This window comes from Corylus avellana, chromosome 4, assembly GCF_965113065.1.
Source record: "Corylus avellana chromosome 4, dhCorAvel1.hap1.2, whole genome shotgun sequence".
Taxonomy (NCBI): domain Eukaryota; kingdom Viridiplantae; phylum Streptophyta; class Magnoliopsida; order Fagales; family Betulaceae; genus Corylus; species Corylus avellana.
In genome coordinates, this window is record NC_142493.1 from 12,811,117 (window position 1) to 12,836,110 (window position 24,994).

General features: G+C 37.7%; 1 protein-coding gene across 1 annotated transcript in view; it reads left to right on the top strand.

Moving 5' to 3' along the window:
• Positions 1-14,885: 14,885 nt before the first annotated feature.
• Positions 14,886-24,994, top strand: part of TOC64-V (translocon at the outer membrane of chloroplasts 64-V) — a 46,217-nt gene continuing 36,108 nt past the window's right edge. Inside the window, exons 1-6 of the mRNA XM_088515770.1 lie at positions 14,886-15,254; positions 15,757-15,909; positions 16,002-16,126; positions 17,210-17,335; positions 23,780-23,962; positions 24,187-24,331. Coding sequence (XP_088371896.1) covers positions 15,007-15,254; positions 15,757-15,909; positions 16,002-16,126; positions 17,210-17,335; positions 23,780-23,962; positions 24,187-24,331 — 980 coding nt within the window. The 5' untranslated portion in view covers positions 14,886-15,006. The remainder of the gene's footprint in view (positions 15,255-15,756; positions 15,910-16,001; positions 16,127-17,209; positions 17,336-23,779; positions 23,963-24,186; positions 24,332-24,994) is intronic.

Sequence of the window (24,994 nt, forward strand, 5' to 3'; positions counted from 1 at the left end):
ACCTCCACAAGCTATATCAACTATCCCTCTATTAGTATCATCTAAGCCTTCATAGAATATTTGCACTTGCTCATCTTGAGGGATGTTGTGATGTGGACACTTTAGGAGTGAGGAATTGAAATGATCCCAGGCTTCAAAGAACAAATCCCCATCTCGTTGTTGGAACATTTGAAGTTCCCTTTTAAGTTGCTTTGTCTTTTGGGCTGGGAAAAATCTCTTCAGAAATTTGGTGGTCAATTCTTCCCAAGTATGAATGGATTCTGCAGGCAATGAATTGTACCACAGTTTAGCATTATCTTTCAAGGAAAAAGGAAAAAGAACTAACCTGAGTCTCTTGGGAGTTAGGCCTTGAACATTCTGCAACTTGCATAAGTCGAAGAATTCTTTTAGATGCAAGTTGGGATCCTCAGTAGCTGTGCCTCTGAAGTGGGTTAGTGCATTGAGAATTTGGGGAGAAATATAATAACTGCCATCCACCTTCGGTTGATATGCTATGCATGAGGGTTGATGGAGGTTTGTTGGTAAATATGCTTGCTTCATAGGTCTCCTCACTCTTGGTGGATTTGCTTCGAGGGGTCTTGCCCCAATTGGATTTTCTTGCACGTCTTCCATTTCAACTTCTTCTTCTCCTTCTTTGTCTCTAGGTCGTTTTCGAATTGTCCGCTCAATTTCAGGATCGAGGGGAAAAACGGTTGAGGCTTGAGATCGACGACCTTGCATGAACTTGCAAGTTTCAGCACTGCCTAGTCCGGATGCTCTCTGGAACTGCGCTCGATCGCAGGTTGGTGCGTTCGATCGTACTACGCTCGATCGCACTTGGCTGACGATTGATCGCAATCACAGAATGCCAATCCGCAACCTGTAACAGAAACACAAAAGTGAAGGAAAAAAAATTCTTTTTGATTTGATTTTTGCTAATACTAAATTAAAATTGAAAATTAAACTATCAAAACTGAAGGAAGATAAATTTAAACAAAATTCGCCGCAATCCCCGGCAACGGCACCAAAAACTTGTTGTGCAAAAATATACCTAAATTAATAGGTAAATTATTGTACGTTTTACCTGCAAGTGCACAAGGTCAACATGGTAATATAGAGTGCAAGTACAGGATCATTCCCACGAGGATTGCTGAATTTATGTTTAAAAATACATTCCTTATGTAGAAACAGAGAGTGATTGTTAAAGTGATAATGATAAAAAGGTAGGGCTTTGATATCTACCACTAATTATATCTAGCTAATATAACAATATGCCAATGCTTTGATCATGTTATGTATATTTAATGCTTGCCAACCTAAAGGTATGGGTGTTTACTCATTAGGCTATTGATTTCCCTAAGCACCGAATTAGGCATAAGTGTCTACTCTAATTCTTTTCTTTCTTAAAGGATTTAGCATGAGTGTCTACGAAGTTGTTCTTTAAGAAAGCATGAATCTGTGGAAATCGGTGAACACATGAGTCCTAGGGCATGGGTGTCTACTCTCAGTTCCCCATGTTGATTAACCCAAGAACCCGGTGTGGATTTCTTTTGTTACTAACATTAAACCCAGGACTCGATCATCCAAATTGATTTAATTAACTAGTTCATACCACATGCATATGTTGATCAGGCACACACATATGAGGAATTCATGAAAGTAGGAATTAACCAAGTTAAATAACATAACATAACCATCGCAAAGGCGCCAATATTGAAATATTAACTAAATATAACTAGGGCTTCAATCTAGCCCTACTAAGTAAATTAGCTACACATAGATTTTGTGTTAAACATCTTTGTAAAATAAAAGCAAGGAAAAGAATAAACCCGAGACTTGAACTTGAGAGCTCCTATCCTTCTCTTCCTCCCAGCCTCCTATTCTAAAGGTTTAAAAGTCTATTTATAGGCTTTAGAAGTCCTTGGAAAAGTAGTAAAACCTAGGGTTTTCGCAGGTTTCAATCCTATTACAATTTGGAGTTGGAAAAACCCTATTATGGAAATAGGTACATTGTAGCCGCCACTTGGAATGCCTCCTGCGCACGGGTGCGCTCGATCGCAGCCCGTGTGCGCTCGATCGCACATCTGCGATCGATGCCTCTTCTGCCTGCGCTCGATCGCTTCTAGCTTGGCTTGTTCAGCATCTCCTCTGGTATTGCGCTCGATCGCAGATACTCTGCGATTGATCGCAGTACCAGGGAACTCCAATTTTCCTGTGTTCTCTTTTTTGGCCTAAATCACCCAGTTTTACTTCACTTTCTTCCAAAAGCCTGTAAAAACAACAAAAACACAAAAAGGAAGTAAAATGATCTAATTAACTAAAACCAAATGATTAAAACATGTAAGATAAGGGCTGAAAATATGAATATTTTAGCGCTTATCAGTAGAATGATCACTTAAAACACTAATTTTCATTCATTACCAGGCTTAAAAAGATAAACTCCATCTTCATAATGAATTAGAATTCCAAAGTCTAGTCACTTACAAAAGATACGTTAAGGCATCACAAGTTCAATTTAGTGTAAAGTGAACTAACACATAACTATGAGACTTCCAAATTATTTCAAATGTGCAATGACTCAATACCTTAAAGTTCACTGGGATCCCTATTGTAATGAATAACCAAGGCATAACTTTCTTTTCTTTTCTTTTCTTTTTTTTTTTTTCTTTTCAGGCTCTACAATGCTTAATTCCCTTAAGCTTTTTAATTGACCCATGTAACAAGTATTAAGCCAATGACTCCCAAACCAGATGGCTTTAGGGCATTAGGTGTAAAGGCACCCCCCTAAGGACTTACTAACTCGAGTTAAAAAGGCTACGAAACCAAACTAACCATGATATTAACCATATTAAAATTTCAAGTTACTTAACAAAAATCTCACAATGATCAATTTTTTTTCTTTTTCTTTACTTTTTTTTCTCTTTTTATATATATATATGCCAAAGTATCCATCCAATAAGTCACGCAACTTCACCCAAGACATTGAAACATACACAATTAGATTAGCATGTTATACCCAACAAATTAAGTGCTAATGTGCTTGTGGCAATTTAAAATCAAAACAAGCGAATTATCAACTGCCAAAGGTAAGTAACCAGACTTCGAAACTCTATCATCAGATCATGTGTTCAAAATTTTAAACTCAGCAATGAAATTCAAATCACAGTTTTCTAGATCAACCAAAATCGTAGGAATATCATGAACATGCATTTTTTTTTTCCCAAAATTTCCAAAATGATTTCAAAAATTTCAAAAAATTTTAGACAAAGTGTCTGTGTGTTCCCCATACCCCCAAACTGAATTACACATTGTCCTCAATGTGTAGAAAAACATGGAAAGATCTTACCCGGGATATGAGAAAATTTGTTGGACTAGGTATGGCTCATAGCATACCCCCAAACTTGAATGTTGGAACACTTGTCATGGAATGGGGTGCCTTGATAAGTACTAAAAGATTCATATTTTCAGCCCTTAACTTGCATGTTTTAATCCTTTGGTTTTGGTTAATTAGGCCATTTTACTTCCTTTTTGTATTTTCTTTGTTTTATAGGCTTTTGGAAGAAAAGAAAGCGTTTCTGAAAAAATTTCAAGCTAAAAGGGCAAATTGGGAAGACCTAGAAAATATGGTTAAACTTAACTAATCATGGTTAAAGTTTAATCAAATAAAGGAAATGATTAATTCGGAATTTCTCAAATTGAAGTCAAATCGGATTGGATGCAAAATTGGATTCTGAACATATCTCGGTATTTTGATGATAACTTTCAGCTCAGATATCCGATTAAGGTGATTCAAGTGGCATTGGAAAGCTGACTCAAAATGATACAAATCATTGTGAAATAGAATTTCCCTAATTTGGAGCTCCGTAATGCCAAAATTGCGCCACAAAGTGGGACCGCAATTTTGGGCGAATCCTATTCCGATTTTGACTTAGGTTTTCTTGATCCTAATTAGACTTGGACTTAAATCTCCGAAATTCTTAGGATTATTAGGGCTTCTAGGACTCTGGAGACAACTTTGGGAAGAGGATTGGAGGCTACTTCTAGGAGCAGTTTTTGGTTCTTTCTTTCTATTTTCTTTTTCTTTTTATTTTAATTATGTGTAACTAACTCTTAAGGAGGGCTAGATTAAAGCCCTAATTATGTTTATTTAATATTTCAATATTGGCGCCTTTGTGATAATCATATTGTGTTGCTTAACTTGATTAATTCCTATTTTCATGAAGTCCTCATATATGTGTGACTGGCCATTATATGCATGTGGTATGAACTAGTTAGTTAAATCAATTTGGATGACAGAGTCCTGGGTTTAACATAAGTAACAAAAGATATCCACACCACAATTATTGGGTTAATCAAAATGGGGAACCGAGAGTATACACCCATGCCCTAGGCCTCGTGTGTTTGTCGATTTCCATAGAACATATGCTTTTCTAAAGAACAACTTAGTATATACTATGCTAAATCCTTTATGAAAGAAAAGAGTTAGAGTATACACCCATGCCCTTAGATTGGCAAACATTAGGTATTCATAATATGATTGGATCATTGGCATATTGTTATATTAATTGAGCATAATTAGTGGTGGATATCAAAGCTCTGCCTTTACCTTTACTTTATTTTTATATCTTTTTATTTTTCTTAATATCAAATCTGTGACAATTTGATATTTTAATTAATTCGAAACAAAATCACAATCTCCGTGGGTTCAACCTCGTACTTACTGCACTGTACTATTGTTTTGATCTTGTGCACTTGCGAGTTAAAACGTACTAAATATTATCTATTAATTTAGGTAGTATTTTGCACATCATGCCTCCCAAGAGCGCTAAGTTTACCGTCTTCAGTTAGAGTGTTGATAGTAGCTTTAGTGCTACTATTCTCTGTGAGATGCTGATTGGAATAGGTATGGCTCATAGCATACCCCCAAACTTTTGCAAGAACATTTGTCCCTAAAACAAATACATACTCCAACCAAATACCAATCAAGTGCAACACATTGTTGTCAAAAAAATCAAAGAATAAAAATTGAACAACAAAAGAGAAAATAAAACTTGGAAGGAGATCATGTACCTTGGCCTAATGGAGGAATCAAGTGCATAGGGCAGGCATAATGGCTAAATTATGAGATCGATGACCCTGCATGAAAAAGAAACCAATCAGATTCAGAATTTACAGCAGCTTCAGTACTACTCGATAGAGGTGTGCTCAATCGCAAGGGACATGCGATCGATCGCATTGATATGCTCGATTCCTATGTTTGGTGCTTTGTCGCACTACCGCAGAATAAAAATACAGCAACTGCTGTCTCGAAATGGTGCACTTGATCACTGAGGACTTGCGCTCGATCGCATTACCCCATGATAGCTCATAGTTGCGGACAGAAAACAGAGAAAAATGAAAAACAACAAAAATTAAAAATAAAATAATAAAAAAAAACTAACAGAATTTAAAACAGAAACAGAAAATAAAAAGCAAAATAAAAATAAAAGAAAACAAAAAACAAAAACAAAAATAAAAATAGAATTGAAATTAGCAGCTTCATTACTGCTATCTAACTATGCGCTCGATTGCAATGCACTTGCGCTCGGTCGCACAACTGCACTCGATCTCCTTAGAATGAGCGCTCGAGAGCACTGTTGCAGCACTGACTCATGAAGGACTCACAGCAGCATCAGTAATGCTGTGTCGCAGTGATGCGCTCGATCGCAGACCACCTACGATCAATCACACTGCCACATAAAATATCAGAGTTGCGGACTGGAACCGAAACGACTCACACAAAAACAAGAAAAATAAAATTAAAAACAGAAATACAAACAAACAAAAACAAATGAAATAAAATAGACAAGATTAAAAGAAATTAAATTAAACTAAAGGAAAAAAAGGAAAAAAATTTCTAGACATAATTTAACACAATCCCCGGCAACGGCGCCAAAAGCTTGTTGTGCCAAATACTACATAAATTAATAAACAATATTTAGTACGTTTTACTTGCTAGTGCACAAGATCAAAACGATAGTATAGTTAGGCAAATACGAGATCATTCCCATGAGGATTGGTAAATTATGCTTAGAATGTAATTTCCTAATTAATTAACCGAATTAAATAGATGTCAAATATTTAATTGAATTAATGAAATAAAACTAAAAGATTAACTAATCTAAAAAGGATTAGGGTTTTGAAATCCACTGCTAACCATATTCAAATAAGATTAACAATATGCCAATATTCCAATTATCTCTAGATAATTAATGATTGTCAACCTAAGGGCATGGTATCTACTCTTTAAGCTATTGATTTTCCTAAACAACGAACTAGGTATGATATCTACTCTAGTTCTTTTCTTCCCCAAAGGATTTAGCATGATATCTACTAAGTTGTTCTTTAAGGAATCATAAATCTATGGAAATTGACAAACACACAAGGCCTAGGGCATAGTATCTACTCTCGGTTCCCCATGTTGATTAGCCCAAGAACCTGTGATGAGGTTCTTTTGTCACTTTATTAAGCCCAGGACTCAGTCATCTAAATTGACTTAAATAACATAAATCCAAACACATTCATATGAAGAATTCAAGTAAATAGGAAGTAATCAAATAAAACACCCAAAAGATAATTGTAGCAAAGGCGCCAATATTGCCTAAACAAACATGATTAGGGCTTTAATCTATCCCTAATTAAAATACTAACTACATAACAAAAACAAAAGGGGAAGAGAAGAAAAACTCAAACTCTTCTTGATCTAGCCTTCAATTCTTTTCCAAAGTTTGTGTCTGCTTTTCCATCCTTTTTCCTAGAGGCTTAGAGGTCTATTTATAGGCTTAGGAAAACATAGAAGCTCTAGTAAACCTAGTAAAATCAGAAGTCTAACTTCCTAGTCCAATTAGAATTAGGAAAGCCTAATTTGGGGTAAAAATGAGTCTTGGCTGCATCTAGTTTTTCTCCAGCGCACGAGTGCGCTCGATCTCAAGAGGTTGCGCTCGATCGCACTTCTACGATCGATCCCACTAATGTTGCGCTCGAGCGCATGTGCACTCAAGCCTGATTCTTGTGCGCGTGGGCGCAGTTGCTTGTGCGAGCGGTCCTTGGTCTGGTGCTCGAGCGTTGCTGCGCTCGAGCCTAGGTCTTGTGCGATCGAGCGTAGATGCGCTCAATCTTGGTGGCTTGTGCTCGATCCCAAAGCTCCAGATTTTCCCAAAAATGCCCTTTAAGTCTGAAATTTCCAAAATTGCTTCATTTTCTTCAAAAACCTATAAAAAGACATAAAACACAAAAAGGAAACAAAACATCAAATAATAACAAAACTAAGAGCCTAACATATGTAAATTAAGAGGCTAAAATATGACTATTTTAGCTCTTATGAGTGCGCTAATCCATAGGTGCTGCCTTTGCCGCGGGTGCGCTCGAGCGTAGCAAGCAAGGCTACGCTCGAACACACTTGCGTTGGTGTGTAGAGACAGTGCGGTTCGAACTGCAAAACAAAGAACAAAAACACAACCTTTCTCTTTTTTCTTTTTTCTTTTTTTTTTTTTTTTGTTGTTGTAAGTGATAGAAAATAAAATAAAGAAAACAAATTGTCGAATTTAAAATCCTAACTATAACCAGTAGAAAGATAAAATCAATTTAGAAATAAATTGTTTTTAAAAATCAAATAATTCCCCGGCAACAACGCTGAAAACTTGTTGTAACAAAATTTAAAACTCGCAAGTGAACAAATCGTTTGCAGTTAATGGATTGCAAGTGCGAGGTCAATCCCTCAGGGAATTGTGTTTTTGAAAGCAGAATTTATGTCTAAACCAATTTAACCTTAACCTAGTTCCAAAAGTTGGGAGGTTGTTTTTGTGAATGAAAAATCAAAAGCATAAACTAAATTAAGTGAAGTTAATCAAGTAAAGAAGCACTAAGGTGTCGGAATCCGCACTCACAAATTCATAGCAACATATTCCCATGATCAATAATATTTCCCAAAGTTCTCACATTTTGTGTTTACAAAACATTTTATCATTTATACAATATGTTTGATAATCAAATTTCTTGTAAATTTTAACAAATTTTTATAACCTATCCTTGCTTGCAGGAATTTCTTTTTCTAGATTCGTCGATGATTTTTCAACGACTCATAACTCTTTAGATTTAACTTGAAATGAAGATCTGTTCAAACCATCGTGTCAACCACGAATTTTTCATGTATAAACAAGTCTTAAACATTAGAAAAAGTTGTAATTCCCATAGGCATTGCAATAAAAACTCCAATTCTGTTATGTTTGCTAAATTCAATTCAAAATAGCATACGAATTACAAGCGACCTGAAATTTTCCAATTTAGATCTTAACATGTTCAAGAACATGTTCTAGTTCAAAACAAATTTTTCAATCTTTAGAACCACTCGGATAAATTTCGAATTTCAACAATTAAAACAAGAAAAACTGTTTTTGTTCATCATGTTTTCAATAAAGATGGCTCCAATACCAATTGTTGGGAACACGTATGCAAATCGAGTACATGCACAGCGGAAAGGAATCGTATTCGCATGCCCAAGAATTCTTTATGAAGAACATACGAAGAACGAATGCCTATTTAACAATAGCATGAACAAGAATCATTTACATAGAAGATCAATGGCCAATTCTATGGCTTTTGACAAAAGAACTTTTCTTTTGTTCTTCAAGAACTTCATGAACACGAAAGATCGTAGCCTCTAGATCTTCTCACCAATGACTGATTATAACCAAGAGAGTGTGGACTCTTGTTTGGCTCTTCAAAACTTAAACTTTTGTTCTTCAGGAGTTAACACAAAGAACTAAGATAGTTTTCAGAGAATTTGCGAAAACTATGATCAAGAACACTTGATTGAATATTTTGAGAGCTCTAGGCTCCTCTCTATTTATAGGCACAGCTGGGCAGAGAAGTTTTAGATCTAAGCAATGTGGGAGAGGAGGCAAAACATAGTACAAGTCAAACTTGGACACTAGGGTGGTCGGCTAGGGCAAACCTTAGCTCCACCTAGTGTGGCCGCACGGCCTAGGGAGAAATTCTCTCTGGGCCGTGCCTCCCCTTGCCTTGGAGCATGGGCATGGGGTTTTAATCCCAGGCCCCTTTCTTTTGCAGTCCATAGCATAGAACCATAAATTAATTTCTGGCCTTATGCCTTCATGCTTTATTTAAAGTCCATGGGTTTTATCCCAAGCCTAACTTTAAATAATTTCTTTAGCCCATGTTTTAATTAAATAAAACACTTAGCCCAAATATAAATAAGAGAGCCTATTATATGGTTAAGATATATATCAGCTTGGTGAGGGACTCTAAGGAAAAAATAATTATTGGATTAAATATTTCCGTAATCATGTCTCCCGACATTCGTTACGCGATAATATTTTAGTCACAATTAATTCCACTAAATAATTGTGACTTGTGACTGCACTCCAACAAATATTTTTGCTTAAAAACAATTAATTCATTTAACTTAATAATAACTTGTGATTCTTCTATGAAATCTTTCGTAGCAAAATTAAGGTCAAAGATACTACCATTTAATTCTCTACCTCTTTTCCTTAAGTAACTGATTTTAAGATATTCTTATAATGTGATAAATCACATATATATTTTGGTATACCAACCAAAATGCTATGGCCAGAGACTTGAGAACAATATCCAAAAGATCTATTGTAAAGGAAAATTTCTTATCTCTTTGTCTACCTCACAAAAGATTTGGATTTCTTCTTGAAGTTTGTATTCCCACAATGTTCAAATGTTATTACCCAATGTAGTGAGTTCTATTGATCGACAATAGGTCTCACTCTATGATACATCTAAGTAATCAACATTTTCACATTTGGTCGCACGAACTTCTCAGAATTTAGAACCAAAGTCCAAATAAGTCTTTTAAGGGGTTTATTGCCTTTTTCTCAATGTATAGTATTTTTCTTGAAAAGACAACTCATTGGTCCGTTCAGTGCTTTAGGAACTCACCACACTACACATAAATCCCGAAGACACAGCTTCACTTTATCAAGGTAGATCATTAAGATTCGATGTGTAACAGTCTTATCAAAATGGAATACCTATTTCCATTGACTAATTGCGAACTTTAAACCTTTAAGGATACAAGGATCTATGGATTAAGACCTTGTCTGATAACAACGTTACTCACGCCCTTATCCATATTCAATGTTATCCTATGACCCTTTTACATATTGGATGAACAATTTATGTAAATTATGTAATACTCATGTAACATATAATATATGTCATAACTCAAGGATGATATAATAAATAAACAATGTATTCATTTCTAAACGTGGAATATCTTCGTGGATTAAAGATTCACTGGGATTATCCCATAATCCCAACATTTTTTGTATTAAAATAATTAGGCGATTGCCACTGGAAGTTCATTTCTTTCTTTTAATAAAATGATATTTTTATGGTGTATTAACAGAGACAACACTTCTCTAAAATCTTTGTCAAACTGCACGTTTATTTCCGATCAATAATAACTAGCTCGTGTTGTACCCAATTGTGAGGTTTACTTATTAAAGTCTTTAGACTTATGTGGTTATTACACCTTGTAGGAAACCTCTTCCTGGGAAGAGGGGGTGGCGAGGTTGCCACTACAGAATTGTTTAAGATAGAGATCTTCACATTGTTATCAGGTTTGATTAGCTTATTATTTCTATTAGTTGCCTTGTGTCTATGTTTCGATGATAGTATGTTTTCTTTACGGTTGTTAAATTTCTCAGATTAATCTCACATTCCTATGCATTAACTCTGATGATGCTTAGAGGGGCAATTTCCCAGTTAGCTCTATTGGGGTAATTGTCAGTAACCCTACCAAACTTGTTAAGGCCAAATTTAGGGGTGTTACAAAGGCTTTCCCACAATGTTTCATGTGATTACCCAATGTATTAAGGTTATTTTGACCGATGATAGGTCTCACTCTTTGATACATCAAAACAACCTACATAAAACATCTGAGCCCACAATTCCCTCAAAATTTATAATCAAAGTTTAAATCGGTCTTTTAATGAATTATTGTCTTTTCTTAATATGAAAAGACAACTCCTTGGTCAGTTCAGTGCCTTAGGATCTCAGCATCTACACATCAATCCGAAGTCATCTCTTCGTTTGATCAAGGTAGATCACCAAGATTTGATATGTAATAGTCCTTCTCAAAATGGAATGCCCAATTCCATTTATCGACTGTGAACATTATATGTTTAAGGATTACAAGGATTATGGACTAAGACTTTGTGTGATAACTATGTTACTCACACCCATATATAGCCATATTCAATGTTATCTTAGGACCTTTCACATGCATAATAAATATGATGAACTTGGTAATAAGCATGTAAAAGGCATTTTATATGTCAGATGCTCAAATCATTTAATTAGTGAATATATCATACATTCATTTTTTTTTTTTTTGGGGAAAAACATTCCATACTCATTTGTATTGATGAAAAGATCGGGAGCAAAAGCTCTTACAAACTGAGTAAAAGCTCTGAAGCAAATCATAGCCGAAGCTACAAGGTTATAGATGTCAAATATACAAACATTACAATCTAACAATCAAGACCTATCAATGACATCAACATTCGCTAACCCATGAGTAGTCTTAAGTTTTAACAACAGATCTGCTCTAGATAGACTCAATCCAATGCATAGCTAGCTCTTATTCCTCGGCCTTAAGAGCAGAAAACCCCCATGATGAAACTCTTCCTCCTCGACTCGAAAGTCAGGATACTATTCACATCCACAACCTAAGGGTCAGAACCAAAAGCAAATACCCCACAAAACACCAAGCAGGCAGATCAAGAGAGAGGACAGAGCCTTATTATAAGTAGCAAGAAATACAAGCAGAAAAACGAACAGGGAAAAAACTGGAAAAGAAAACAACAAGACAAGAAATAGAAAAATTACATGTAAAAAAAAAAAAAAAACCCAAAGCAAAAGCCACGTCGGAAAGGAAGGCTGCTGGGGGAAAATTGGCCGGAACGCGAGAACACAACCACGGCAAGTGGCGTCACACCTAGACGGAGCTGGAGAACCTGGTGGTGGGGTGCGCGATGACGTGGGTCTGACAAAGGATGGAAGATTGGGCTCTGACCAGACCGATCCAAGAGCCTATAAATAAATAAAAAAAAAAAAAAAAAAAAAAAAAAAAAGGGACGAAGGATGGGAAAGAGGCGGAGAAGAAGGGGGAAAAAACACCGCCCAAGGAGCTAAGGAGCATCAGGTAAATAGACTAGCTCACAAGATGAATAGAGCGAGGGGGGGGGGAGGCAGCAAAGGATGAGGGGAGGAGGAGGAAAACAAAGGTTCTCCCCCTCCGACAGTGCTCTCTGCTAGAGATGGAACCCTAGCCTAGAGAGTGCTTGGGTGTGAGCGCTAATATATCATATATTCATTACAAACATTTGAATGTCAACACAGATACAAGATCATTGGGATCCAGAGCATAATTCATAACATGACATTCCCAAGAAGTTTGTTTGAACTGCCTCTAGTCGTGGGTCATGGCCATGATGTTGACAACGATTGAGGCAAGTGATATGAGCACATAGGATAATTGTGCTTGTGACATGTAGAAGCTCCAATTGCCCCATCACTCTGTTAGGATAATGGGCCACACATGGTTTATGGGCCTTGCCAACCAACTTGGGCTTGAATGATTATGCATATCCCTACTGATCCATTACCCAACATATCTCTTACGACTAATTGATGTGGTAAACAGATGAAGGGGGGGGGGGGGGGGGGGGGGCAGCAAAGGATGAGGGGAGGAGTGGGAGAACAAAGGTTCTCCCCCTCTGGCGGTGCTCTTTGCTAATGATGGAACCCTAGCAGAGAGAGCGCTTGGGTGTGAGCACTAATATATCATATATTCATTACAAATATATGAATGTCAACACAAATACAAAATCATCGGGATTCAGTGCATAATTCCTAACACCACATTCCCAAGAAGTTTCTTTGAACTGGCTCTGGTCGTGGGTCATGGCCATGATGTTGACAATGGTTGAGGCGAGTGATATGAGCACATAGGATAATTGTGCTTGTGACATGTGGAAGCTCCAATTGCCCCATCACTCTGTTAGGATAATGGGCCACTCATGGTTTATGAGCCTTGCCAACCAACTTGGGCTTTAATGATTATGCATATCCCTACCGATCCATTACCCAACATATTTCTTAGGACTTATTTACGTGGTAAATGAATCGGTGCGAAGCGCACATAATTTACTTATTCATTTAGTTAAATTCCTAGGATGTTACAATACAAGTATTAGAATGGAGCTAATCAAACATATGATAGCATTCACATTGCTTTAGCCAATAGCTATAGGGTTTTTTGCTGTTAGAGTGCTATGCAAATTTTAAATAAATAAAAAACAGATGTTTCTTTCTCCTCCAATAAAAAAACTCATCATCTTTCTTGGGTGAAAAAAGTAAAGATTAGAGAATAATGCCCCTGGATTACCCTTTTGAAACATCTCTTGTAAAAAATTAATTAATTAAGTTTTTCGTGTGTGATTTTTTATTTTTTACAAATTCATCATAACTTTTAAAATGAAGTCAACATTGAGTGTCAATTTTTTTTTTTTTTTTTAATAAAAAAATGGGAACTTCTGGACCTTTTTCCCTCTTGGCCAAGTAACTCTATGGACGACAATATTTATTTATTATTTATTGTTGAATAATTAGAAAATATAATTTAAAAATACCACTGTTAGAAAAACCAAAGAATTTTAGAAAATATTGACCTTCAAACCTCTCCTTCTCCTCCGACAACTGAAGGGTTTACCCTCGAGTACAGGTGTTAAGTGAGCATGCTGCTCGCTCGCTCAAGATCGGCTTGTATAAGTTCGGCTCATGTTCTACTCGATTATTAAATGAAACACTTCGTGAACACAAATCCTGGCTCGAATATTAAATAGAACAAGCTCGGCTCGACTCGGTTAGGCTCGTGAGCAAGCTTGTCTTGTATAAGCTCGTGTGTGTGTGTTTATATATATATATATATATATCAACTAAGTAACACATAATTAATTATAAATCTCATAATTATTAAAATCTTAAAATTGTATTTATATTTAAGCGTTAAAAAATGAAAAATTTTAGACCCTTCGTGATTAGAGAGAGAGAGCAATCATTAAAAAGACCCCAATTCAATTGCAGCAGACTCAAATGAAAAAAAAAAAAGAATTAAGTAGAAACTATTGAGGGAGATTGCAAAAGATGAAAATTATTGAAGAATCAAACAGACCCAAACATTATCACTACTTGTTTGGTTAGCAAGAGTGAGAAAGTAGAAAATGAGAGTTCAGGTAGAAGATGCGCTTTGACTGGTGAGGGAGATTGAGAGAGACGTTAAAAAAATATTTTTTTGTAGGGGCATTGTCCCAATGCAGTCTGAATACAACTTGTTAATTTGTCACACATTGATAAGAAAACACAAATTTTCAAGTTTGCTTATCTATAAAAGAATGCATATCCTCTCTTTTTGAAACCAAGTGTGTTGCTGTATTGACTCAAACTCCATACTTGACTAATTAAGCTAAGTAAATACTTATACGCAAGCTGGTTTCTTAAGCCGTTTAAGAGTACTTGAAGTTAATATATATATATATATTTTTTTAAAAAAACATTAAATATAAGAGCCATGCGAGTTCGAGTAAAATTTAAATGAATCAAGCATAAACAAGAGAAACTCGCTCAAACTCAACTTGTTTAGACCCCTGCCCTCGAGGTTCCATTGATGTAACTGTGAATTTGATGGGTTTTTCACATGTCGCCGCCAACACCGAGTAATGTTGTCGAACGATGACGTCACAATTCATTTACTCAAAAAAAATATATCGTAAGCGGTAGAATATTCGCGCGTCTTGTACACCTACCTTGACACCCACGCACACTCGGCGCACGATAGCACGTAAGCATTCCCAGGGCGATCTCCCCCCCCTCTCTCTCTTTCTCTAAAACCCTCCCTAAACCCCACTTCTACTCCCAAAAGCCCAGTAAGCGATGTCGAGGCCGCTGAAGCTGATAAAGGCCAATGCATCCAACCCCAAGCTCTGGATCGTGGTGGGGATCGGCGTGGCGGGGGTCCTGATCGTGGCGGAGACGCGGAGGCGGAGGCGGCGATCGAAGGTTGTCGAAAGGAAGGATTTCGGTGCTTTTGTGGAGAGATTCGTCGTTCTCCCTTTCCCTCAGCCCCCGCCTCCCGCCGCTACGCACCTTCTTGCTGGCCTCACCTTCGCCATCAAGGACATGTTTGTTTTCTCACACTCACTCTACTTTGCTTTGGTTTTCAATTTTGTTTTCTTCTTCTTCATCTTTTCTTTTTCTTTTTCTTTTTTTTCTTTTAAAATTTTTGATGTGGGCTTTTCGAGGAAGTTGTTGTTCTATTTATTTGATTGATCAAAAGCACAAAGGAGGTTTGTCTTGCGTTATTTTATGGGTTTTGAGAAATTTGCTTGTTCTACTTGTGTGAGCGGAGAACATGTGGGTTATGTTGCCATATCAATATTTTATGGGTTGTGTTATAGTATTTTGTAAACACTTTGAACTTGTAATTTTTGTTTTCCTTTCGATTCTATTCTTCGTTGTTTTAGTGGTTATGTTAGATTTTATGTTAACTGTTCACGTTTGTGCGCAGAGAAATTTTCACATTTTCTTATTTACGATCGCTTCTAGATAGATTTGGTATAGAATACAATATTGATTTTGATTTTTTTTTTTTCCTGTCTATTTCGTTTTTGGTGGGTATGGCAGATTTGATTTGAAGGGTTATGTGACTGGTTTTGGGAATCGGGATTGGGAGAGAGCGCACGAATCTTCTGGGAAGACGGCGGTGGCGGTGACTGCTCTGTTGAAGAATGGGGCTACTTGTGCTGGCAAGACTGTTATGGATGAATTTGCTTTTGGGTAAGCCCTTTACTTTCCCCACTACTCTCCATCTTTCTCTAGAAAGATGTAGTAACTTTTGTTATGGTGCTTGTGCCTGATTGTTATCTCAGAATAACTGGGGAGAACATGCATTATGGGACCCCTACCAATCCACAAATGCCATCATGTATTCCAGGAGGTTCTTCTAGTGGTTCCGCTGTAGCTGTTGCAGCTGAACTTGTCGACTTTTCTCTTGGTATGTTGGTGGGTTATGTTTCATGTTGCAAATGCTGAATTTTCCCTCTCTTATATCTCCACTTTGGAAAATGGAAAGGCTTGGTTAAACAATGTATGGCTCAGGTCTGCGATATTTTAAGGGTTTTGGGGAATTGTTCTCTGGGCGAATACGTTTTTGCTTTTATTACTTTCGAGGTTTATTCTTCTGTGAGCAGAATCTGTTATGTGGTTCATAGAACATTGTTCAGTCTCGTCTCTCTATCCATTTCCGAAATGATCTGGTTTTCCCATGATGACACATGAACATTATTTGGATTGAAATTAACTTAGAATTATATATATACTTTCTTTGTTGCTAAGAGAAGGGAGGTGATAAAAAAGACAATTTAAATCACTTCGACGCCAAGTAGTTGTAATGTTTTCTTACCTTTATCTTCTTTGGATAATTTATATTTTATTTGTTACTACCATTTCGTAGTAACAAATTCACACAAAGCTCTTGAAATTTTAAACAAATTAGACACTGCATGAATGGTGCACTACATAAAATTTCTGTTGTAAGTTACACTGCTATTACGATGTTATTTTCATCTTCCTCGCATATTTATATTGTACTTTGTTTTCCTTATAATATCTCACCTTTTCACATAAGGAGGGTATCTCAACTTTGATCAGACAATTTGATCACATGAAGCTGTTTCAGTCTCCCTCTGTTTTCTTTTTTGTGTGTGTGTGAGACTAGTTTTATCATATCAACTTCTTTCAAGGTTGGTTAAATTTCAACCAAGAATCAACGCATGGGCATATAACTTTCCTTCTTTCGATTTTCATTATATTTTCTCCCTTTTCTCCCACCCTTCTATGCAGTCAATTGCCACTGAATGCCTTTGTTTCCTGACATTGTAAGTAAAATTGATATATACACTGTCCATAATAATCAGAGCAACGAAGATAGTGCACATTTTTAAATACTTGATGCAGTTTTTTCTTATTGACCTTCTTTCCTTATTGTCTATGATGGTGACTGAAAGCGTTCTGTTATTTACATAGTTTTGCTTCTTAATAATGCAAGTTGACCATAAAAAGGTTCTTTTATTTGTAGGTACTGATACGATTGGATGTGTGAGAATTCCAGCATCATTTTGTGGTATCCTTGGATTTCGTCCATCTCATGGGGCTATATCAACAATTGGAGTTCTGCCAAATTCACAAAGTTTAGACACTGTTGGTATGGCAGATCAACACGGTCCTTTAAAAATTGTTCTACGAAATGGCCCTGTATGCTAGATTGTTTAGTTCTATAATGAATAATCATGTGGAGAAAAACCCTGTTAGCATTGCTCGAGTACAACCATGACAGTTTTGACTCTTAACTCTCCTGGAGCTTCTATGATGGCCCCACACCAGTAAACTGTGGGCTCTTTTGGTGAATGAGAATGTGTACGGACGTTCTCCCTCTCTCTCTCTCTCTCTCTCTCTACGTGTGTGTGTGTGTGTGTGTGTGTTCGCCGTCGGTATTATAACAACACATGAATTGTTTTGGATGGTAAAGTCAAGTTGGTTGTTTGTTGAAGCCAAGTCTTTTGAGTTTGCATTTAGGGAGGGGAGTGAGAGATGCAGGGATGCTCTAAGATCTGTCTTTCTGGTAAAGTTAGTGTGGTCTGGTTGTTAGCCAGTGTGGAAGCTGTCTCAAGCAGAGGACTCTATGGAGTTTGTGAAACAATCTAGTGTGGTAATATTGCCTTCATTGCCCAACATGGTTCGAATAGTCATGGTCGATTCTTGGCAGTTGCAAAATACGGAGGTGGTGGTTGGAGAGGCAGGAAGGGAGAGGTGGTAGGGGCTGGAGGGGTTTCGTAATTGAATTGTGAAAGTTCTAGGGTACTATTAGACCTAAAACATTGGAGGCAATGTGAAGCTCCCTCAGTTTTTAAATGGAGGTATTTACTTGTTTGGCTTGGGTGTATCCCCATTGGCACCGATGTTGCAAGTTCAGGCTTGTTTTGTTGGCAAAAGATCATACATGAAGGTGGTGGTTGGTTCGGGTGGTACACATAAAAGATCATGATGTGTACCACCTGAAGCAATGCTTTGTATTCCATTAGGGTGGGTTGGGGAGGTGACTATAAGTTATGTTGGACTCCTTCGAAAAATAAAAATCTTTTGAGGTCAAATCTTTTTAGAAAGTTCTCCTCCCCAAAGTTGACTCCTCTTTCCCTTGGAAGAGCATTTGGAGAACTAAGGTACCTTTAAGGATTTTTTTTTTTTTCCCCCCCCACTTGGATAGCATCCCCAGGGAAAATTCTCACTTTGGATAATTTTCACAAGCGTCACATTATAGTGATATATTGGTGTTGTATGTGTAAAAAGAGTGAGGAATCCTGGACCATCTCCTTCTTTATTGTGATGTTGCCATCTTGTTCATTGTAATGTCATAAGAGATTTGTGGAATATGATTTTTTAGATGTTTGGAGTAGCTTGCAGCTTATGGGGGCGGAGTCATGTGGATTGGTGTTGTTTGGATTCTAGTGGGGCCTCGGGTGATATTTTGATCATGTGAGATACAAGGGTGGTGGAGAAGGTTGATGTTTGTGTAGGGGCTTATTCTCTGGATGTGTCTTTCAGGAATGTGGTAGATCTGTTTGGGCGTTTGCAGGGGTGTATGGTCCGAACCTTGATATGGATAGAAGACTCCTTTGGGATGAGGTGGCTGGCGTTCTTAGTTGGTGGAACTTGCCATGGTGTATTGGGGGAGACTTCAATGTTACTCGGTTCCCTAGTGAAAGATTAGGTGGAGCTCGTCTGGATTTTGTTATGATGGGTTTCTCTGATTTTATTTCTGAACAAGGGCTTATGGACCTTCCACTTGTCGGGGGTGCTTTTACTTGGTCGGTTTCTCAAGATCCTCCTCTGTGGTCAAGGATTGATCGGTTTCTTGTTTCCCCAGAGTTGGAAGCCTAGTTTCTAGGGGTGAGGCAGAAGAGGCTTCCTTGTCTTTGCTCGGATCACTTTCCAATCATTCTTGAGTTGGGGGATGTTTCCAAGGGGAAAAGGCCGTTCAGGTTCGAGAATATGTGGCTTAAAGCGGAAGGGTTTATAACCTTAGTGAAACAATGGTGGGATTCTTATGAGTTCCAAGGTACGCCGAGCTTTGTTCTCGCTTGCAAGCTCAAGGCCTTGAAGCTGAATTTGAAGACATGGAATGAGGAGGTGTTTGGTAACATTGAGAGGAATAGGAGGATTCTTCTTGAAGATCTTCGGGCGTTTGATGTACACGAAGAAAGTAGGGCCTTGGATGAGGAGGAGTTAATAAGGAAGGCCGAGGCTGTTCGAGAGTTAGAGAAGTGTACACTTATGGAGGAGATAAGTTGGAGGCAGAAATCTAGGGTGTTATGGTTGAAGGAAGGAGACAAGTGCACTAAATTCTTTCACTCCATAGCCAACTCTAACAGAAGATATAACTCGATAGAGACTCTTATGATTGGGGATATTCCTTCTTCAAATCAAGACGAGATTAGTGAGCACATTGTTGAGTTCTATCAAAAGCTCTTTGCTGAGCAACACAGTTGGAGGCCCATGGTAGATGGTATTTCATTGGATTCCATTTTGGAGGAGGAGGCCAGCTGGTTGGAGAGAGATTTTGAAGAGGAAGAGGTAAAAAAGGTCGTGTTTAAGATGAATGACAATAAGGCGTCGGGCCCGATGGGTTATCTATGGCTTTCTTCCAAGCTTGTTGGGATGTTGTGAGGGAGGATATTATGAAGGTGTTTAGTGCTTTTCATGCCAGAGGGATGTTTGTAAAGAGCCTCAATGCTTCATTCATTTCGTTTTTTCCAAAGATTCCCGGTGCCCTCAATCTCAAAGACTTCTGCCCAATTAGCCTTGTGGGAGGCTTCTACAAAATTATTTCCAAGGTTTTAGCAAACAAATTGAAGGTTGTGTTAGATAAGATCATCTCCAAGTCGCAAAATGCTTTTATCAAATGTAGGCAGATTCTAGATCCCATCTTGATTGCTAATGAATGCCTTGGTAGTAGGCTGAGATCTGGGGAGCCAGGGGTTATTTGCAAAATGGACTTGGAAAAAACTTATGATCATGTGAACTGGGGTTTCTTGATGTACTTGCTAAGGAGGGGTGGTTTTGGAGGGATTTGGTGTTCTTGGATTCAACATTGCATTTCCTCGGTGCGGTTTTCGATTCTTGTAAATGGGTCTCCTAAAGGTTTTTTTAGCAGTTCCAGGGGTTTGCGACAAGGGGATCCCTTCTCTCCTTTGTTGTTTGTTTTTGTGTTGGAGGCTTTGAGTAGGATGATTTCTGTGGCGGTTCATGGGGGGTTGTTAGAAGGCTTCAAGGTCGGTAACACTACTGTCTCTCATCTTTTATTTGCCGATGACACCTTGATTTTTTGCAATGCTAGGCCCGCCTAGTTCCGCTATTTGCGGAGTTTGTTTTTGCTGTTTGAAGCCGCCTCCACTTTGAAGGTTAATTTGGCTAAGTCAATGCTAATTCCTGTGGGGAATGTGGAGCAAGTGGAATCGTTAGCTGGTATTTTAGGGTGTGGGGCAGCTTCTTTGGTAGTGAAGTACCTTGGTCTCCCCTTGGGAGGCTCTTATAAGTCCAAGCATATTTGGGATGGAGTTATCGAGAAGATAAAACATCTGTTGGCCAGTTGGAAAATGTTGTAGTTGTCGAAGGGGGGCAGGGTCACCCTTATCAAGAGCACTCTCGCTAACTCGCCCACTTATTACTTGTCTTTATTCCTTATTCCGGTGAGTGTTGCTAAGCGCATTGAGAAGCTACAACGCAACTTCTTATGGGGTGGGATAGGTGAAGAGTTCAAGTACCACTTGTGAGCTCGCAAGAAAAACGGAGAGTCAGTTGATCATCTTCTTCTCCACTGTGAGCTCGCAAGTGCTCTTTGGCACATGATTTTTCAGTGGTTTGGGTTGCATTGGGTCATGCCGTGCCGGGTGAGGGACTTGTTTGCTAGTTGGTGGTCGGGAGGACGATCTTGAAGCGCGGTTGTGTGGAAGATGATCCCTTTGTGTCTTATGTGGTGTATTTGGAATGAAAGAAATGCTAGATGTTTTGAAAATTCCACTAGGACCTTAGAGGAATTGACTCATTTTTTCTTCTTTACTCTTTACTCTTGGATGGCCGCTTGGCTAGCTCCTTTAGTGATTAATTTCTCTGAGTTTCTTTTTCATTTTTCTCCTTCTTAGGCGCCCTCTGTTATACTTCCCGTGTATATGGGTTGCGCCCCTCTGCGCTCTTTTTATATCATCATTACTTATCAAAAAAAAAAAAGTACCACTTGTTGAAGTGGTCGAAGGTGTACACTTCGATCAAGGAGGGAGGGTTGGGTATTAAGAATTTATTGGTGTTCAATCGCGCTCTTTTAGGGAAATAGTTGTGGCGATATGGGTCGGAGAGAAATGCTTGGTGGAGAGTTGTGGTAGATTCGAAGTTTGGAAGCTTATGGGGAGGGTGGTGTTCTGCTGAGCCTGGAGGAGCATTTAGGGTGGGGTTATGGAAGAATATTAGAAAAGGGTGAGAAATTTTCAAAGGCTTTACGAGATTTGTAGTGGGGGATGGGACTAGGGTTAGCTTTTGGCATGATTGGTGGTGTAGAGATACAGCTCTCAAGATCGCTTTCCGATTTTTTTTAGTATTGCTTGTGCGAAGGATGCCTCAGTTGCGGATAATTTGGAGATGCTAGGTGGGTCCAATCAGTGGAATGTGAGTTTTACTAGAGAGGCTCATGACTGGGAGGTGGATGTCTTTGCCTCTTTCTTCCAGGTGTTGTATGCAGCTAGAGTGAGAGGAGGGTTTGAAGATAGATTATGGTGGAATTCCTCCAAAAGAGGAATTTTCAAGGTCAAGTCACTCTTTATCTCCTTGGCGTGTTCGGAAGGGAGGAGGTTTCCCTGGAAGAGTGTGTGGCAGACACAGGCTCATCCAAAGGCAGCTTTCTTTGCGTGGTCGGCGGCTTGAGACAAAATTCTGACCATTGATAACCTCAGGAAGCGATATGTGATTGTGGTGAATAGATATTGTATGTGCAAGAAGAGTGAGGAGACGGTGGATCATCTTCTTCTTCATTGTGAGGTAGCGTCTGCTTTGTGGAGTGCCTTTTTTGGTCGTTTTGGGTTATCGTGGGTGATGCCTGGACATGTGTTTGAGTTGCTAGCTTGTTGGTGGTCTTCAGGAAGGGGGGGAGTGCTGCGGTCTTGGGTTTTTTGTGTTTATGGAGAGAGAGAAATAATAGGTGCTTTGAGTACTTGGAGAGGTCCTCTGAGGACATTTTATCCTATTGTTTTCATTCTTTGTATCTTTGGACTGTAGCGTATGTTTTTCCGGTGTCGATTAACTATAATGATTTCCTTCTACGTTTTTCCCCTTCTAGTTAGGTGATCCCCTTTGTATACTTCCAGTGTACTTTGGGGCGCCTTACACTTTTAATAAGACTATTGATTACTTATCAAAAAAAAAAAAGATGTTTGGAGTAGAGTGGGTCATGTTTAGATGGGTGTTGGATCTTCTAGTTTATAGGAAAAGAAGGATCGGTCGGAATCCTATCAATATTGCTTGGAATGTAATCATTTCCTTTTTAATGTGGTGCATCAAGAGAGAAAGGAATGCTCAATGCTTCGATGATTGTGAGAAGATGAGTTTGGATTTACAACTTTGTTATCTTAAATACCTTTTTCAGTGAATCTTTGCTAATGTCCTTCTCAATATCACTATCTGTATAGATTTTTGTACTCCCTTTTCTCATTCTTGATTTGTTGGGTTGTTTTCTCTTGTATACTTCCTGTGTATTTGGGTTGCACTCCTTGTGCTTTTAATGAACTTATTTCACTTATCAAAAAAAGAAAAAAAGAAAAATCATGTGGACATGTGTGTTGCCAGACTCTTAACTTTTTGGGATTATAACACTTCACACTAGCTTTTCCCTTTTTGTGGTCTCAAAAAAAAAAAAAAAAAAACTGCTGCTGCAGGATGTGAGTTTTTTTCGATAAGTAATCGAAATATCATTAAAAAGGTAAAGCGTCCCTATGTACACAGAAAGTATACAAGAGAAGCCAAGCCCCCTAGCTAGTAGGGGAAAAAAGAATAAGAAAATTATGATAACTAATCACTAAAGAGAAACAAAAGCAGCTGTTCAAAGAGTTAATGTGTTGCAGGATGTGAGTTCATAGTTGTAAAACTTATCTTTTACAATTTTCAATACACAGATGGTAGAGTTCCTTATACCAACACTGAGATCTGCATACACTCATTGTATGTTTGGGATTGCGTTAAGGAGTTTAAAAAGTAATTTTAGTACATAAAAAGCTATGCCAAACCAAAAGTTGTTTCGTTTGATAAAAAACTCAAAAAGTATTTCTTTGACTTTTTGCTCTTCAAAAAGGCTAAAACACACTTTTAGGAAAACTTAAAAATGAAGCTTTTTCTAAAATGCTCTTTTTGGCTTTAAAAGCTTTATTTTCTAACGCAATCTCAAACATGCTCTCAATTGGATAACTTTATTGGAAATGTAACTGCAGTTGGTATCTTTCCTGCTTATAATGATATTTGGGAACTTCTTTCGGCCTATTTGTTTGTAACATTGCCTTAATTGATTTTCCTGCTTTTGTTTTGTTCATATAATTATGTGGTTATCTTTCAGGATGGTTTGCTCGTGATCCATCTATTCTACATCGCGTTGGACATGTTTTACTTCAACTGAATTCAGTGGAGCCTAGAAGGGCAAGACGGCTTCTTTTTGCTGGTGACCTGTTTCAGTTTTCTAAGGTTCCCACACAAAAGACATTATATGTTGTTAGCAAAGCAATTGAAAATCTTTCTGGGTGTAAGTTGCAGACTTCACAATATACACATGCGTAGATATATGCATATCTATAGACACATATACATGCACATGCAGAAATATGTGGTTTCATGTTTAGTTGCACTTATTTATGTTTGATAATAAATACTTCTGAATAGCATTCTTCCAATCAGACCATGATATATTGACCAAGTAAATGTAGTAATGATATAAAAGTTGCAGCTTTGTTTTGTTTGGTTGTACAGACCAGCCGCCGAAGCACATGAATTTTGGTCAGTATATCGCTTTAAATGTACCCAGTTTAAAAGGGTTTCGAGAACCATCAACAAACTTGCAAAACGGGACATCTACTTTAAAAGCTCTCTCTTCTGTAATGGTTTCATTACAAAGGTATTCAAGAATGATTTAATTTTTTTCTTCTTCCTTTCGCTTGTGTTCTTTTGGTTTTCTTTACTAGATTTATATGTTATAAAATTGATAATGTTATAAAATTGATAAGTCTTGATGAAGAAGGTATGATTTGAAGTACTTATTTTCTTAATTTATTATCATGAGATTCATGTTTGCCCTCTTGTTGTATGTTTGTCCTCTTGTTATTGCTTCATAGGTGAATCTGGAGCATCGTTTGCATTAAATAAATCAAGCTGACAATTGTATATACATGTTTAAGAGTGGGAGGCGGATGAAGTGTACTGATGCATGAAGTTAAGTACTAAGGACACTGACTGGTTTGTTGATTTCCAATGGTTCTAATCTGATCTGACAAAGTAACCTATTTATGTATAGATGTGGTATGTGAATTATAAGGCCGCAAATCCTAAAGTAGTACTCTTGCAGTTATATAGGTGATGCAGCCATGGAATAAGAGTGAAGGTATTATTTTAGAGTGATTTTTAGATTTGGCAGCTTAAGAGCTTCATGTGTGGGTCATCATCATGTGATGGTTGATTGAATTGAGACCTATGTGTTTTCTAATCTGATGTTCCAAGTGTCGTAGTGTGAAAATTGAGTTATTAGTTTATGAGTTGCTGGCATGATGATTCACATGACAGA